At 39.0% G+C, this 19,314-nt stretch overlaps 1 protein-coding gene across 2 annotated transcripts in view; it reads left to right on the forward strand.

Moving 5' to 3' along the window:
• The window catches only part of LOC126355192 (glutathione hydrolase-like YwrD proenzyme), a 141,510-nt gene that overhangs the window by 101,391 nt on the left and 20,805 nt on the right, over positions 1–19,314 (forward strand). For both annotated transcript variants that reach the window (XM_050005420.1, XM_050005419.1), the window contains exons 8-9: positions 5,922–6,087; positions 14,490–14,660. In XM_050005420.1, coding sequence (XP_049861377.1) covers positions 5,922–6,087; positions 14,490–14,660 — 337 coding nt within the window. The remainder of the gene's footprint in view (positions 1–5,921; positions 6,088–14,489; positions 14,661–19,314) is intronic.

The following is a 19,314-nucleotide window of genomic DNA, read 5'->3' on the forward strand; positions in this document are numbered from 1 at the left end:
ATCTAATGGGATGGGATAAACCTGTTAAGGGACTGGAGTAGGATGAGATTGTTGGATGAATCAGGAATGTCTTGCACATGGGACTTCGAGAAAGATATGACCCATGAGGGAAGGGGTTGGGAATGGCGGTGGAACATGGATAGACCAGGATATTGTGTAGGCTGAACTGGTAGTGGATTATCTCTTTAGGAAAGGTGGATGGATTTCATGTGGGATGTCTCTCATTTTTGGGCATGATGATAGATAGTTGAAGCCATGGTGAAGGATTTGAATCAATGGGTCAGTTGTTCTAGTTCTGGGATGATGCTGGGTGACATTTTTTTGGGGAGCTGGGGAGGGGAGGGGGGAGTGCTCCTTTGCAGTTAGTGCTTAGAGGTCGTGGGAGGATTAGGGTTGTGGGAGGAAATGGCACAGGAAATCTGTTAGTGGACTAGGGTTGGAGGATAGTGCTTGTCTGGGGAGGCCTGGAATGAGACCTTCAGCATACTGAGCAAGGGAACTCTCATCACTTCAGATGCCCTGCCCATGGCTGGATAGACTGTATGGGAGTGCACTTCTGGTGTTGAAATCATGACAGTTGTCAAAATGCAGATACTGTTGATGGTTAGTGGGCTTGATATGGACAGAACTATGGGCAGAGCTCATGGTCAAAATTAGCTAATAGTATTATTTTAATAAAGCACAATACAGCCTACACCAGACAATGTATGCTTTTAATGAACACTTAGAGACTGTGAATCCCCATGGGAGCAAAATCTTCAGAATTATTTGTGTGTGAGGAAAGGTGGCACATTGGTCTGAGAAGTGCCAGATGAAGTGAATTGTAGAGAAGGTGTTGAAGCTGTGGAGGAATGAGTATAGGACGTCTTGAACCTGGGTTCAGGTCATGAGTGTAATATCAATAAACCTGAAGCAGCCAACAGGTTTGGGGTTTTGGGAGACTTGGAAGGTTTCTTTTAGATAGTGGATTAATAGATTGGCATAGGAGGATGCCATACAAGTGCCCATGGGTGTGCTGCAGATTTGTTAATATATCTTCCCCTCAAAGGAGAATTAGTTGTTTAATAAAAGAATACAATGTCCATTGTAAGCTCTAGTGCACATTATTAAAATTGTGCTATTAGCTACTTTCAGCTGTGAGCCATTATTAACCACATTTGTATGTCATGTATTACATATCATACTCATCGCATTCTTTTAGAACTGTGAGGCTGCAGCACTTAAAACAGGTTATGGTGGAGTGTGATTTATGTATGTGACATAAAAGAATGTGATGAGTATGATATGTAGTACATTACATAGCAAATGCACTTGATAATGGCTCATGGTCAAAATTAGGTAATATTATTATTTTAATAAAGCATAATACAGCCTACACCAGACAATGTATGCTTTTAATGAACACTTACAGAGAGTGTGGATCCCCATGGGAGCAAAATCTTCATAATTATTTGTGTGTGAGGATGTAAATAGTTAGATGTATAAAGAATGTGTAGGTCATTTTGGAGCCAGAAGGGCATTGGGAGAGGGATGTTTGATAGCATCAAGACCATGAGATTGGAGGATCTTGGTGAATGGTATCAACAGTGATGAGTAGTTGTAAAAGGTGGCAATGGGATGGGAATAGTCAAGATTCAGTGAAGGAAGTGCTTCATATCTTCTATATGAGAGGCTAGGCTAAGGGCAATTGATTGGAAATTCTCTCAGGGAGAGTACAGTAACCAGCTACATGGGGTATCCGGGATTGTTGGTTTTATGGATTTTGGGAAGCACATACGATGTGGGTGTGCTTGGACTTTGTTGAGGTGAGGAAGAAGATGAATCTGGAGGAAAGATTCTGAGATGGACTTATGAATATGACTAGGGATTGCCACATGATCCCAGCCAGCATAGCCTACAGTCCCTACTAAACTAAAAAATAAATGAGACTAAAAAAATATTGTCACAATGAACAAGTTTTAAAACTGCCAAAGAGTAATGAGAACTACTTGGCAGTGTGAATACTGCTTACACTTTCATTCATGTTGTGAATCGATCAGCTGTGGCCACCCTTTGGTGCTATAGTTATTGTGTCTATCACTTCACAATTATGGAGAAAGAGCATCTGATGTTAAAACTCACAGCTGTCCTCAAAGTAGCACAAGCAGAATTTTAACAGTTGAGAGTTGCAGTTGGCAGCTGTGAAGTTATGAACATGATAGAAGACTGTGCTGTAAGCACCGATTTGGTGCACTGCTTCATAATTTGCATGTGAAATTTGTGCTTGATTTGGGCACGACGAGTCATCTGGCCTGATAATATGATAGCAGTTGTGTGCACAGCCTGCTGGCTGCACCTCTTGATGGAACTAAAGGCTATATAGGCTGGAGCACAAGGCTCAGCCAGCCACTTGTGTATTGTTAGTTGTAGTGTACCTTGTCTTCCATGTTTGTGTATGGTTCAAGCAATAAATTACAGTGTTCTTGGGTTAGAACACATTTTTGGTCATGAGGATGGGATTTGATGCCACATGTTCCACTTGGTCCTTTCCAGTACAGTGACTTCAGTGGCACAACCTACAGTCCTGTCAACAACATATCCACTGCCATTCCCTTTATAACACGATGCAGCAAAAGTCTGAGACAAATGAAAAATGCCTGCAGCAATATTTCCAGGCATTTGTAGTAACAGAGGTAAACTGGTGCAAGGTCTTTCTTTCATTGTGGATTTAACCTCACATGTATCAGTTGATCTGTCAGTTTGCCCCCTTACAAGAAGCTTCAAGTCTTTATCAGATGTATGAGTTACTTTGTACTTGTCATTAAGAACACACTCACATTATTGCTGCTTGTGTGGAGTTTTACCACTGCCAAAAGTGGCCAAAACAGTGATACAGGGCATGGGCACCAGAACTACATGGACTTAGCCACCATAGTAATTTTGTGACAAATGTTCATAAGTTGTACCATGTAGGTCATATGGTTCATGCTGCAATCATACATCTTGCTTCAAATAGGGAAATTCAAGAGTGAAATTCCTGCTTTAACAGAATTATTTAACATGGTTCGGTCATTCGAAGTTTCATGGGCTGCAGGTAGTCAGCTGGTTCAAAGATTCACTCCTCCCAGCTTTCAGTCAGTTTTCAAGGGAATGTAGATACCATTGCAGCAGTCTATCAAATGTCTTAGCATCTTATAAGTAATCATCATTTGCAACAACAATGGTCTGCATCACAACAGCAAAGATGTCACACTCTGCTGCCTTCATGCCCATAGTGCTTCATTCAAAGCGAATAGACCACATGTCCCAACTGCTGGGAAAAGTGTAATATGTGCTATAAGAAAGGACACATTGATTCTGTATGCAACTCCTTTCCAAAATGAGTAAGAATGAAACAAACATGGATGTGAACAGTGTCAGTGGTGACAGTGTCTCAAAGTAAGGTATAAATTGAAATGTGTGTGTTTACCAAACCATTGAGAATGCAGCAGCACATGGTGCACATTGGTGCTGCAACAAAGTTGGTGATTTCTCAAACACTGTGTGTGTGGGTTTTCCTCCTCTGACTACAGTGTCACGGAGGCTGGTGTGTTATAACCAACAACAGATTCCCATTCTTGGACAGTTTTTTGTATCTGTGATTTACAAGGCTGTGGTTCATTCATTAACACTCTTATTTGTGGATAATGCTTACACTGAAAATCATTTGGTTTGGATGCTTTCAAACAGTTTGGATTCTCCATGGATGATAAAAATACATTCTGTTTCTGATCAAGTTCCAGATCAACAGTCAGATCCCCTCTGTGCCTAATTTTCCTCTCTATTTCCTCAAGGACTAGGTTGTGTAACAGAATTTCAGGTTTATATTATGATGAAACAATCTGCCTGCCTCCCTTTTTTCTCCAGGCCTACCCAATACAGGTAACTTTACAGGATCAAGTAAAAGCAGAAGTAGATTGTCTTCAACCCTTAATGTTATTCAACCTATTACCTCCAGTGAATGGTAAACACCACTGATGATAGTCAGAAAAACCTATTGGAAAATTATGCCTTTGTGATGATTTTAAAAAAATCTATCAATGCATGGTGAATCATTGATACCTATCCTTTGCCATGCCCTGATGAGCTGTTAGCAAAATTATTGGAGGGGTGGGGGTGGGGGGGTGGGGGGGTGAGTGGGTTATTATTTTTCAAAGATTGACTTGGCAGAGGCAGAGGCTTATGAGAATCCAAATGTCTTCTAGTTATCAATACCCCACGTGGACTTCATCAATACTAGCATTTGCCTTTTGGTGTAGCAAGTGCACCAGCTATTTTTCAATGCTTTTTAGAGAAACTTATTGCATCAGTTTTTAATGAACTCCTTTGTCACACACATTTGGATAACCATTAATTGTAATAAATGTTCATGGAGTAATTAAATATTGTTGGCCGGGTCTAGTAGTAGTTTTACAGAGTAATCACTCATATGGTTTTTCAGGTTCTTCTCCAATCCTTTGCTTGGATTTTTTCTGTCTGGAAGCCAGGTTCTCTTGTAGGCTTGGAAGCCCTATAGGTTGATGTGTTTGTAGAATAATGCAGATGACAAAACTGATTTGTATGTAATTTTCATATTTAATCATCCTAGATGCCTTGCTGCCATAAATTTACAACATTCACTCACTAAAATACATTCCATTTATATGCAACTCCAGAAAACTTAACATTTCTCCTTCCTTCCTTCCTTCCACACACACATGCAAGCCAACTGCACCCAGTTAACATTGTTCCAGAATACATCAGTAATGATGTAGTCATACTAAGATCAAAACAGAATATTAAACTGAAAATAATTTACAAAAAAAATGAAATTTACTCAACAGCACAATAGAACAAATTAAGATAACATATATTTACACAAACAAAAAATATATCTTTCTTTATCACAGTAGTTTTTTGAAATTTGAGTTTTAAATCACAGGGGTTAAGTGTGTGAGCACAACATATTATACAGTTGGAGTTTAAAACATTTCGAATAAGATAAAAAAAGGGGTAAGATCATAAATTTGAGAAGATACATGATCCAGACAGCTTATTGCACATTACACGTATTTCTTACTAAAAGTAAAAATAAAATTGCACTTTTTTTATTTACACAACCACAATATAAAAAAGAAAAAAATAACAATAGGTTCTGCCTCCTTATCCAGAATCCTAGGGAGGTCCTATATTGTAGTGAGAAGGTCTTCAAAAAGTTCCTATTTAACATGAACTGTGCTGTATAGAATCCCTATAAATACAAAAGCAAATGCCTTATTAGCCACTCTTAAAATGTATCTGATCATCTAGACTAAATACTTGAAGAGTTATTCATTGCTTGGCAAGCACGAATTTCTATTGTAAACAGTGTTTTATTCCTTTGTCATCTCAATAAAAGTTATAAGATAAATATTGATAAGCTTGTGTAGGTAGGTATCAAGTCATTAATAGTAGATAAATAGCAGCTATTTAACATAATTGATGGAGGAGCAGTTATGCTTCAAGATACTGACATTCCTGTTAAGCTTAGTGTAAGCAAGCACAAATAATTATAGCAGTTAAATGGTATTCAGTTATTAATGGTATTTCTAACAATGGTAACTTGTTCAACATCTCTGAAGTGTCTCTTTCATGATGAGATCTTTGGAACATGGTAAAAGAATTAAGTAATTAATAAAGGGGTAATAAATGGCACAGAAGTACTGGTCTTCAGAAGGGTGGAGGCCGAAGATAGCTCTCAGCAGTGGTGACAATCTACGAATTAAAGCTTTGCTGCTTTAAGAAGTTGGAGTTAGGTGTATGAGAAAAAATTGAGTAGTCAAAGAAATTAGATGTACTGCTGTATGAAAATAGGAAGAATATTATTTTAACATAATAATAATTGTGAGAAAAAATTTATTTAATTATTCTTTTTTACATTTAAGGGCAAGTGATTACCCTGTCCATGGGGATCCAGATATAAAACAGATGTCAGATACTGTTTACATGACAGTCACAGATGCTGAAGGAAATGCATGTAGTTTTATCAATAGCAATTACATGAGCTTTGGAACTGGAATTGTTCCTGAAGGATGTGGATTTGCTCTACAGGTAAAATTTTTCTATCAGTAAACTTCGACTGAAATGGAAAGAAAAAAAAAAAAAAAATTAACTTTATAATAACAGTATAAGCTACAACAACCTAGAGACCATTAGTTAGATCACTGGTGTGAATGAGTGTGTAGTGTGTGCAGAAAGGAAAAGACTGGAAGAGAGTTGAAAGAGAAATGCGGTGGGAGGACAGGCAAAGATGCAGTCATGTTCCAAACAGACCCAGCCATGAGATGGAAGCTGTAGAATATGATGAATTATATAAGCTATGTCAAACTGCAAGAACTTCTTAATCATTACTTGATATTAATTAATCATTTTCCATCAAATGAAAACATCTATTTAGGTAGCTCAATATTACAGAACCCTGTGCCATTTATGAATCATTCAATGACTTTTTCATAAACTGTAACAAATTTGGTGACTGTTCACCACCAAAAACAAAGCCCAATATGACAAATAGCAATTACTCATGTTTTAAGTTTTCTCATGTTTACATCTCAGATGTCATCAAAATCATAATGTCCCTAAAAAAATCAAAATCTGTGGGGTGGGATAAGTTCCCCACTGAAATAATAAAAATAGTCTGTCACAGTATTGCATATCCACTCTGTTTCATAATCAACCAATCTTTTGATGAGGGATGTTTCCCATATCGATTAAAATATGCAGAGGTTTGGCCCATACATAAAAAAGGCAAACAAGATGAATTGGGCAACTATAGGCCAATCTCACTGTTACCAACTTTCTCAAAAATATTTGAAAGGGCTGCATGTGATCAGATCGAAAATCACAATTCATCTAACAGCATTATCTTAGGCAATCATTATGGTTTCAGAAAAGACCACAGCACAATCCATGCAATAAATGAATTAGTCACAAAAGTCAGCAGATGTCTTGATGATAGAATGTGTGTGTCAGGCATCTTTTTTGACCTGTCCAAAGCCTTCAACACAGTAAATCATGACCTGCTTCTCCAAAAATTGGCACGCTATGGTTTTCAAGGCAAATCTTTTAGCTGGATGTCATCATACTTGGCAAACAGAAAACAAAGAGTACTTATTAACATCAATAGCAAGAAATTTCTCTCTGACTGGAAAAACGCTCAATTAGGTGTTCCACAAGGTTCGATATTAGGGCCACCGCTTTTTCTGTATTATATTAATGGTATGGCATGTCAGGTCCAGTCTGATACTATCCTCTATGCAGATGACTTAGCAGCTATAGTCTGTTGTAAAAATGAGGTAGACCTAATTCGTCATATTGAACAAACACTTGTGGAAGTGGAGGCATGGGTCAAAAACAATAACTTGACATTAAATTTTACAAAAACAGAAATTGTTCATTTTACCACAAAACAATCTGCACAGTCTATAAGTGAAATAAGGTATATGGACAAAAAATTAAAGAATGCAGAGTGTGTCAAATTCCTTGTCGTGTTAGTCAATAAAAACCTGTTATGAGTCACCATGTGGACAACATACTGGGTCGACTGAATAGTCTTGTATATATTATGAATATCTTGTATAGTATTACTGATTTAGCTGTAAGAAAAACTGTATATAATGCATATTTTGTTTCAGTCATTAGGTATAGTATAATTTTCTGGGGGTCTGAAAAAACAAATTTACTTTTAGCTTTTAGACTACAAAAAAGAATTATCCGAGCAATGGTGGCAGCAAAACCAAAGCAACATTGCAAACCTTTATTTTTAAAACTATGTAATGAGCATTTCAAGCATATACATCCACGAAACTCTCACTTTCACAAAAAGAAACCAACAACTTTTTGAGGGCAACTTCTTCTTGCATCAATATGATACTAGATATAGAATGAGCTACATGTTACGTACCCACCGTTTAAAATCATATGAAAAAACCCCATACTACACTCCTGGAAATGGAAAAAAGAACACATTGATACCGGTGTGTCAGACCCACCATACTTGCTCCGGACACTGCGAGAGGGCTGTACAAGCAATGATCACACGCATGGAACAGCGGACACACCAGGAACCGCGGTGTTGGCCGTCGAATGGCGCTAGCTGCGCAGCATTTGTGCACCGCCGCCGTCAGTGTCAGCCAGTTTGCCATGGCATACGGAGCTCCATCGCAGTCTTTAACACTGGCAGCATGCCGCGACAGCGTAGACGTGAACCATATGTGCAGTTGACGGACTTTGAGCGAGGGCGTATAGTGGGCATGCGGGAGGCCAGGTGGACGTACCGCAGAATTGCTCAACACGTGGGGCGTGAGGTCTCCACAGTACATCGATGTTGTTGCCAGTGGTCGGCGGAAGGTGCACGTGCCCATCGACCTGGGACCGGACCGCAGCGACGCACGGATGCACGCCAAGACCGTAGGATCCTACGCAGTGCCGTAGGGGACCGCACCGCCACTTCCCAGCAAATTAGGGACACTGTTGCTCCTGGGGTATCGGCGAGGATCATTCGCAACCGTCTCCATGAAGCTGGGCTACGGTCCCGCACACCGTTAGGCCATCTTCCACTCACGCCCCAACATCGTGCAGCCCGCCTCCAGTGGTTTCGGACAGGCGTGAATGGAGGGACGAATGGAGACGTGTTGTCTTCAGCGATGAGAGTCGCTTCTGCCTTGGTGCCAATGATGGTCGTATGCGTGTTTGGCGCCGTGCAGGTGAGCGTCACAATCAGGACTGCATATGACCGAGGCACACAGGGCCAACACCCGGCATCATGGTGTGGGGAGCAATCTCCTACACTGGCCGTACACCTCTGGTGATCATCGAGGGGACACTGAATAGTGCACGGTACATCCAAACCGTCATCGAACCCATCGTTCTACCATTCCTAGATAGGCAAGGGAACTTGCTGTTCCAACAGGACAATGCACGTCCGCATGTATCCCGTGCCACCCAACATGCTCTAGAAGGTGTAAGTCAACTACCCTGGCCAGCAAGATCTCCGGATCTGTCCCCCATTGAGCATGTTTGGGACTGGATGAAGCGTCGTCTCACGCGGTGTGCACGTCCAGCACGAACGCTGGTCCAACTGAGGCGCCAGGTGGAAATGGCATGGCAAGCCGTTCCACAGGACTACATCCAGCATGTCTACGATCGTCTCCATGGGAGAATAGCAGCCTGAATTGCTACGAAAGGTGGATATACACTGTACTAGTGCCAACATTGTGCATGCTCTGTTGCCTGTGTCTATGTGCCTGTGGATCTGTCAGTGTGATCATGTGATGTATCTGACCCCAGGAATGTGTCAATAAAGTTTCCCCTTCCTGGGACAATGAATTCACGGTGTTCTTATTTCAATTTCCAGGAGGGTATATGGGCATGAAATTTGTAAGTAAAATATGGAAAGATATGGATGACCCATATGTAAAAGGTACCAAAAGAGACCTGGAAAAATATCTGAAAGATAAATGTTACTATAGTGTAGAAGATTTCTTGAATGGCAACAATGCATTATAATTGTAATTAAAATACCTCTTTGAAGATGTTACACCATATATATTATTAGTTTATTGTCTATTTTTAGTATTATTGTATATAGTGTCAAACTGACAAGTCACCTATGTCACAATCTTTGATTGTATAAGGCATGTTATATGACGATAAAAATTGAATTGAATTGAATTGCATTGCACATTAAGGACCATAAATAATGGTCAAAGATGGTTATAATTACCAAAGCTGTAATAATTACTTGAAACAGAACACACACACACACACACACTTCATGTAACATGAAAATGTATTGCAATAGTGCAATAAATTAACTCTATTTGATCTTGCTTTAGGAGCAGCAGTAGTTTTTGCACATTCTTGCTTCAAGTTTGCTGTATTTCACGATTCTGTGACTGAACAGAAGCAGTAATCTAATAAGAATGCTCTTTGTGATTTATGAAACATCAAAAATGAGGGAATAACTTTTATGTTATGTGGAAACCATTGAACATTTGTATAGCACTATTTGTAGTTTAGGTTTAAAGGGCTGCTGTCCTTACTGATGGGACACAGAAATCATCTTTCATCTGGTATAACTTTCATATACATTCAAGTTTTTCATTCCTACATATTTACATGTTTCTAGAATAAAAATGAAGGAGACTGAGAAGTGTGAAGACTTTTGAAAGAAGACCCAACAGGAATCTGCTTGTGATGCATGGCACATTGGCCTTATAACTCTTTTCTGGGTCAAAGAGATGACAGTTAGCAGTTATGCAACCCTGAAATACAATTCCATACTGTAGAATTTTGTGTAATTGGGCAAAGTATGCAGTTTTAACAGTGTGGAAGCTTGCTTTGTGTGCATGTAAATATAGGCTGTAGCATACTTTCTTTGTGTCGTATTTGCATTTATTGTGTGTGTCTGCCATTTTTACATAAATTCTGTACCTATTTTATTCCTTACTTCTTAATTCCTTCCAAGCAATTCTACAATGGCACGCAGAAAGCAATGCCTCGATGTTTTTTTTGTATTTTTTTTTTTTTAAACTCTTAAAAGATTTTTAAATAAAATAAATGTCTGACTTAATTGACAAAGTCACAACCTCAACTCTCCTTGTACCGCTTCATCACCATCAAAGTTAAGCCTATGAATGTGTTCTTTAAGTTTTGAGAACAAATGAAAATTGCTTGGCGCCAAATTGGAACTGTATAGGTGATTACTGATGACAGAGAATCCAAGGCATTGGATTGTCGCAGATGTTGTAGCACTCACGTGTGGTCTGGCATTGGCACGTTGAAGGAGAGGGTGATCTGTATGAATGATCTCTTCAGATCTGAAACTTGATTACAGCATCCTGTTTCTCACACACCATTATAGTTACATTGCACACCACCATGTAACACACTACAGTTTGGACCCCTCTAGCAGCATAAGGCTGTAAATATGTAGACATGAAGAATAAGGATGTAGAATGTTAACAGCATTTGTTTTATGTAAAAAGCTTTTAAAAGTTTTCACATAAAATATTCAGAGGAATGACTTTTCATCACACCCTTATAATCCAATTCCTTTCAGTTGATATTTGACCCAGAACACTCATTGCCACTTTGCATTTATATTCTCCTTTCCTCTTTCTGTTTTCTTACGGTGCCCTAGTATTCTTTATCAGTCTGGTACATTTAAATTACATACTTCACACAGTATCTGTTATTCCTTGCCCATAATTTTTCTTCTCTTTCTTTCTTCATCTTTTCTGAATTGTGTAAGTGCCTGCAATATATCCTACATTGATGTAACTCCCCCCTCCACCCCCTGTATCTTCAAGCTTCGTTATCCCCTGTCCATAAGACACCAATCCCCTTCCCTGCTCCCACTCCAGCAGTACACAGCCTTCTATTCCTCCGACGTATACACAGTCTGCTTTTTCCCCTCTTCTATGCCTCTCCTTTTCTGCTCCCTCCGCCCCCCTTGCTCCTATCCTCACAACTGCAGCTAGCTGTCCTATCCTGTCCCCACCACATCCCTGCATGCTCCCACAAGTAGCACTTTACCGTCCCCCACTCCGATCAAGCAACCCCTCCCCCTCCCCTCCCAAGCCTCCTTCTTACTAACCAACACCCAGATTTTTGTGTAAATGTATGTGTTGTGTCTACTTTAGAAGAAGGCCTTTTGGCCAAAAGTTCACACGTTTTGCAATCATTTTGTTGTGCCTATCTGCTACTTAACATTTCCTCTATACGGTGAGGAGAAATCTATCCTTTTCATAATATTGACATTAGAAATTGATATTTATGACAAAATACTTCATGAGAGAATTAACTAACACACAAAGCTATCTCTTTCCCTCCCCCTCCTGCTCTCTCTCTCTCTCTCTCTCTCTCTCTCTCTCTCTCTCTCTCACACACACACACACACACACACGAAAAAATATCATGTACTGAAGTTGTTCACAGTCACATCTTTATTATGAATATTATTTGTGTTGTTATATGTTTATTCCAAAGCCTTTCAGCCATGTCATTATATTGTACTGTCTTTTGCTTGTGCCCTTGCATAATTATACAAAGGGTAGACAAAAATTTGGGAACAGCATGAGAAACACATGCTTCAGTGTAAATGCATGCAGATACTAGCCAAGCCTGCAAGTTGCACTGTTGTGTTTGACCATGAACGGCACCTGTGCAGTGTAACCAGTACATTTCAAGTATCAGTTACAATCAGAACAGTGTTCATTGTACATGTGGGTGCATTATGTTAGATCTCAGTGCATTCAAATGTAGGCAAATTGTTGATGCTAGTATTATGTGTGCTTCTGTAACCAAGGTAGCTGGAGTGTTTGGAGTTTCAAGACACCATATCAAAGATTTATACTGCCTACAGGAAAAGCAGTGAAACATCATCAGTCAAGTCACAACATAGACAAAAGAGTTTGTTCAGTGATCATGATGGAGAGTCAATGAAGAGAACTGTGCTTAAAAATAAAGAGATGTCACTGTCAAACTAAATGTCACACTCATGAACACTTTCAGTACCAAAATGATATGAAGGGGACTTGGTAAGCAAGTAACTACAAGACAAGCTAGAATTCCCAAATCACTCATTAGTGTTACAAATGCCCATAAAAGAAAAATGTGTTTCCAAAGTCACAAAACCTGGACTACGGAGCAGTTGAAGAAGACATTTCGCACATGAGTCTTGCTGCATACCGTTTCCAACTTCTGGACAAGTTTACATCCCACTAGTGGAATGTGGCAGGCTCTTGCCGATCAGTTGGGTAGACATATCATGGTATTTCATGGATGCCATGGTTACTCTGCAAGGTTGCATCATTGCCAAGGATTTCATGAGTATTTTGATTGATCAGGTTCATTCCAAGGTACAATATCTGTTCTCCAATGGTGATGCTGTATTCCAAGATGACAAGGCACACCTTCACACAGCTTGCATTGTTCAGCACTGGTTTTGTGAGGCTGTAAATGAATTATCACATCTCCCCAGGCCACCTCAGTCAATCTCAATATTACTGAGCCTTAGTGGTCTATGTTGGAGAGAAGGATGCACGATTGCTATCCACCTTCATCATTGTTACATGAACTTGCCACTATTTTGCAGGACAAATGATAAAAGATTCCCTTGGAAACCATGCAGGACCTGTATTTATATATTCTAAGATGACTGGAAGTGGTATTGAACGACAATGGGTTTCCTATGCTGTATTAGGCATGATAATTTGCCGTGTTTTTGGTGCTTCCATATTTTTATCAATCCCAATGTATGTAAAGAATTGAAGATGTAGTGCCTATTTCATTACAATGTTGTGTTTACTATGATACTTCATATTTTTGCATTTTTATTAGAAATTCACAACTTTATTTGTATTTCTTGTAAGTGTGACTTTTTCAGTACCGGTACTGAATTACATGTGTCTGACTTACTTATTTATGTTTTGTGTTCAAGGTGTCAACTATGACCAAATGAAGGCTGCAGGACACCTCAAATACAAAATGTTTGTAAATCTGTTAGACAAGATAAAGCATGTTCCATAATCTTTTAAGAAGTAAATTATTTGTATTTAATGGAATAACTTCTTTGTTGCTTACAGACTGAAATTTAACAATTATTACAATAATGCAGTATTATTTGGTGTTAACAGTACTGTATTAAAACAAATGGCATATTACATGAAAATGCACACACTATTTTTGTGGCTGTTGTACAATAAATGAAGCACTTTTACAAAAAATAGGTTATTTGCAATGCAAGTTTTGAGTGAACTGTTTATCCAATGTTAACCATAAATCCATCATTATATCAAAGCACAGAGTTATAAAAATGCTCATTACTGCAAACAACAAATGTTGAGTTATTCCAAATTTGTACTACATATGAGGGGCAACAGTAAGCAAATTTTTGACATAAGTTTATATTTTTTACAGAGCATCAACCATGTAGACCTATAGCTGATAAGTGAACAACTTGATATTCTTAATGGAAAATCCAAGTTAGAATGTAACAATATAATGAGAAGGAATGTTACTACTCACCATATAGTGGAGGTGTTGAGTCACAGATAGGCACAACAAAAGAACTCTCACAATTATAGTTTTTGTTTGGCCATGCATGCTGTGTGTGTGTGTGTGTGTGTGTGTGTGTGTGTGTGTGTGTGTGTGTATTGTTTATGAAGGGCTTAGCGGCCAAAAGCTATAATTGTATGACACATTTTGTTGCACCTATCTGCGACTCAGCATCTCCACTGTATGGTGAGTAGCAAGTTTCCTTCTCATAATATTGATATTCTTATTGATAATTTTCTTCTTTACTTTCCAAGTAAAACCAATAAACAATGTAATGACAGGATTATTTTTTCCTCATGTTTCCTAGTTTCTTAACCTTTTAACTGAATAAACAAAAATTGCTAAGTGAACTCACAAACAAAAACTATGTAATTTAAATGTGTCTGTTTCAGAATCGTGGAGCCTTATTTACTTTAGATCCAACAAAAAACAATGTTCTTGCTCCAAAGAAGCGCCCACAACACACAATTATACCAAGCATGGTAACAAATGCTGAGACTGGAGAGCTTTTGGCTACGTATGGCACAATGGGTGGATTCATGCAACCTCAGGCCCAAGTCCAGGTAGATCTCTTGTTGGAGAATAGTGATAACTTTAAAGTCAAAGTATGTATTACATAAATTTGTGCAATATGTGAATCACTGTGTATCTTGAACTAAATGTGTGAGATAAACATATGCAATAGTCATAAACAAAAAACAAATGTGATCACTGAGGAGTTGGTGTGATATAATATGTAGTAAATAAGTCATGGATGCAGTAGATGGTTTAATGCCACAGGACCATAGCTTTGTCCTGAAAGATCTAATTTCTGAATTTATTTATTTATTTTTGCCAGTTAAATAAGATCTTATGGGTAAACACAGATTCTGAACTACATAGTAACTGATTGACTGACTTTTTATATGACCAGTTTTATCATACAGCACAAATTATACAAGTGATACTTGACAGGTCACAATGAGGATACAGTCATATTTAGTTTAAGCAAGAATGAAGTGAAAATAAATAGGTGCATATTCTTATAGCCTAAGTTTTTCAGGAATTGGTTAAGAACATGTCAAAATACGGATACACTGATATACAGTATCAGTAAAATAAGCAGGCAAATTATTATTAAGTACAGTACCTGTCTTTACAATCTAATTTTATCTGTAATTGCTCAAGTAACATTTATTTTTTACATATACATATATTCTTTTACAGCATGGAAACAGTACTTTATTAGAAATGGCTTTAGCTTCATTTTAAATACTGGATAAGTAGCACTTTTTATTTCTTCTGGTATCCTACTGTGTAATACAATACCAACACCGAGCAAGGTGGCGCAGTGGTTCAACACTGGACTCGCATTCTGGAGGACGACGGTTCAATCCCGCGTCCGACCATCCTGATTTAGGTTTTCCGTGATTTCCCTAAATCGCTCCAGGCAAATGCCGGGATGGTTCCTTTCATAGGGCATGGCCGACTTCCTTCCCCGTCCTTCCCTAATCCGATGAGACCGATGACCTCGCTGTCTGGTCTCCTTCCCCAAACCAACCAACCAACCAACAATACCAACATTAATTATGCTCCTCGGATTGCATGTTACCCTGCTATATGTTTGATGTATATCTTATTATCTCCTGGTACAATATTTGTGAACATTCTTGTTCTGCAATAATTTGCCTGCTTTCAAGAGGAAGTCCCCACTGAACAAGATAGTTTCATAAATGAATAAGCATGGGGCATTCAGAACACCAAGCTCAGTAACGTAAAATTTGCATGACTCTATTTTTTGAAGTCACAAATTATCCTTAGAGCTCATCTTTGCACTTTTTGTCTCCATAAAAATGATTCCACATCAGTATACATTGACTTTCACAAAACCTCACAAAATATGAAAGAAGTTATATGTGAAAAAATGAAGGTAATATAATTTACTATAACTTATTCCTGAAAAGTTGCCAGAACAAAGAATAGACTGGAGAAATATTTTCTAATTGCCATACATTGTCAATTGCATCTTTTTGACTCACTACACATCCATTACTTATCTCTTTATTCTTCACCTTTGTATTCTGAGGGGCATCTGTACACTTACATTGAAATATATATTGGTAACTTCCCTTGCAAATTATGATAGAAATTAAGATGGGAGAGAAGATTTCTTTTTGATCCTGCTAACTCAACTATTATTTTGTATTGTGAAGATAAACTCTACGTATTAGCAGTCAAATCACAATCAAAATGTTATTGCTAATTAAAATTACATCATTTACAGTGACAAATACATGTCAAAACATAGAAAATTTGGTTAATACTGAATTATAATTAAAACAGATAAAAATTTCTGGGGGATAATTAAAACCACCAAACAAGAAAATCTATGAACAATAAGAAACAATTAATCTACATTTTATTTTATGGCACTGCATATTATATGGCAGAGATTAAACTGCATTTTCGGTAGTCAACACCAAACTTAAAAGGGAAAAAAAATCAATATAAAGTTATTACTAAGACAGATCATGAAAGTTAAGAGGAAACTTGATGTGTACCAACATATCTTGTACGTGCTGTATTGAAACCTCCCAGCCCAATAGTGTGTCACCATCCATAGTACACACATCGAAAAAAGTTTTGCATCACCCTGGTTCCCAGAACTCCTGAAGAAAGACATTGACTGTGGATATTGTATCACAGACACAGGCCCTCTGACTGTTCAGAGATGTCACTAAACCCACCCAAAGTGTAAACAACCGGGCATGAGTAGCACCTATTAGACAGTGGGGGTCCGACAGCCTATCAGTTCCAGTCATTCCACTAGGAAGGAGGTACATGGCTCATGTTGTCTGTAGTTCAACCATGCCTAGACAGTCAATACTGTGGTTCGATCATGTCTGCATTGCCACTTTGTGCCAGGAAGGGCTCTCAGCAAGGGAAGTGTCCAGGCGTCTTGGAGTGAACCAAGGCGATGTTGTTCAGACATGGAGGAGATACACAGAGAGACAGGAACTGTCAATGACCTGCCTCACTCAGGCTGCCCAAAGGCTATTACTGCAGTGGATGACCACTACCTATGGATTATGGGACAGAGCAACCCTGACAGCAACACCACCATGTTGAATAATGCTTTTCGTGCAGCCACAGGATGTCATCTTATGACTCAAACTGTGCGCAATGGGCTGCATGATGTGCAACTTCACTCCTGGATCCATGGTGACCTCCATCTTTGCAACCATGACACCATACTGCACCATACAGATGGGCCCAACATGCAAAATGGACTGCTTAGGACTGGCACCACTTTCTCCTCACCAATGAGTGTCGCATATGCCTTCAACCAGACATTCGTCGAAGACTTGTTTGGAGGCAACCTGGTCAGGCTGAACACCTTAGACACAATGTCCAGCAAGTGCAGCAAAGCGGAGGTTCCCTGCTGTTTTGGGGTGGCATTATGCAGGCCGGACGTACGCCGCTGGTGGTCATGGAAGTGCTGTAACTGCTGTATGATACATGAATGCTATCCTCTGACTGATTGTGCAACCATATCAGCAGCATATTGGCAAGGCATTCTTCTTCATGGATGACAATTTGTGGCCCCATCATACACATCTTGTGAATGACTTCCTTCAGGATAATGACATTGCTCGACTAGAGTGGCCAGCATGTTCTCCAGACATGAACCCTATCGAACCTGCATGGGATTCATTTAAAAGGGCTGCTTACGGAGAATGTGACCCACCAACCACTCTGAGGGACCTATGCTGAATTGCCATTGAGGAGTGGGACAATATGGACCAACAGTGCCTTGATGAACTATTGTATAGTATGTCATGACAAATACAGGCATGCATCAATGCAAGAAGACATGCTACTGGATATTACAGGTACCAGTGTGTACAGCAAATTGGACCACCAACTCTGAAGGTCTCACTGTATGGTGGTACAACATGCAATGTGTGATTTTCATGAGCAATAAAAAGGGTGGAAATGATGCTTTGTTGATCTCTGTTCCAATATTCTGTACAGTTTCCAGAACTCACAGAAGAGAGGTGTTGCAAACATTTTTTGATGTGTGTATTATGAACTTACTACATTTTCTGTAATAGTTCCTGTCATACTTAACCTACAAACAACACAGAAAACAGCAATGGATCTGGAAATGTTGTGAATATAGATTAATGACATACAATAATTTACTTGCAGATATTGTAGTTATGTGACTCTTTAGCTTTTCCTGCATATTTGTTGACAGAATGTTCCACAAATGCACTGTCCTCTTTGGTGTCCAATGAGCACAATATTTAGCAAGCAACCCATTTGACGACAAACTGACCTCTATGGGCGCAATGTGTGACATATCCCGTAACCTCCATCACCAGAGTGGCATATGCCATATGCACCTGAAAATGCACACTGTACGACTCAGTGGTGGTGTCTGCATTGGTGCCTGAAGAGGGGGTATTGGTGGCATAGCTGTTGGCTATCCAGAATATTGGCACAAACATCGAAATACAGGGTTATTCATAAGTACATCCAGGGTTTCAGAAGATGACTGCATACAGAAAAATCACACACATTGGTGCACAGAACATCTCTCAAAGTTATGGTTCATAATACAGTAATATCTTGACTTACACAACCTGTTTTATGCAAAGCTGGAGTTACCTGATTTGTCTGCTTGAATGTGATAATCAAGTAAGAGTGAAAAGTTGTCCTGGTGATCAGAACATGATGTGCTCTCAAGCTAAGCCAATTTTTGAGAGACTGAAAGAAGAAGCTAGGTAGGCAACCAAAGATGAAACGTTTAAAGCTAGTAATGGTTCAAAAGTCATTGTAACTGGCATAGCATGACAGAAAGTGGAGAACAGTTAAGTGCTGATGGAAATACTGTGTCACTCTATCCAGAAAAACTTAAGGCATTGATAGAAGAAGGTGACTGTACCAGCTAAATAACGTTCAGTATAGATGAAACTGGGCTGGAGTAAGCTGTCTAAAAGAACTTTAAATGTGCATGAAGGGAAAACCTTTCCAGGCTTTAAAGTCACCATAGATTGACTGACAGTAATGGTTGTCACCAGCACAGCCGGTGATATAAAATCAAAGCCTCCCTCAGTTTATGGCTCCCTTCGTTTATTGCACATCTACATCAGGATATGAGACAGAACATCAAGCTCTCTGTTGAAGATCTTTGCAAGCAATTCAATTTTTTAGATACCCTGATAATTGGCA

This window comes from Schistocerca gregaria, chromosome 3, assembly GCF_023897955.1.
Source record: "Schistocerca gregaria isolate iqSchGreg1 chromosome 3, iqSchGreg1.2, whole genome shotgun sequence".
Taxonomy (NCBI): domain Eukaryota; kingdom Metazoa; phylum Arthropoda; class Insecta; order Orthoptera; family Acrididae; genus Schistocerca; species Schistocerca gregaria.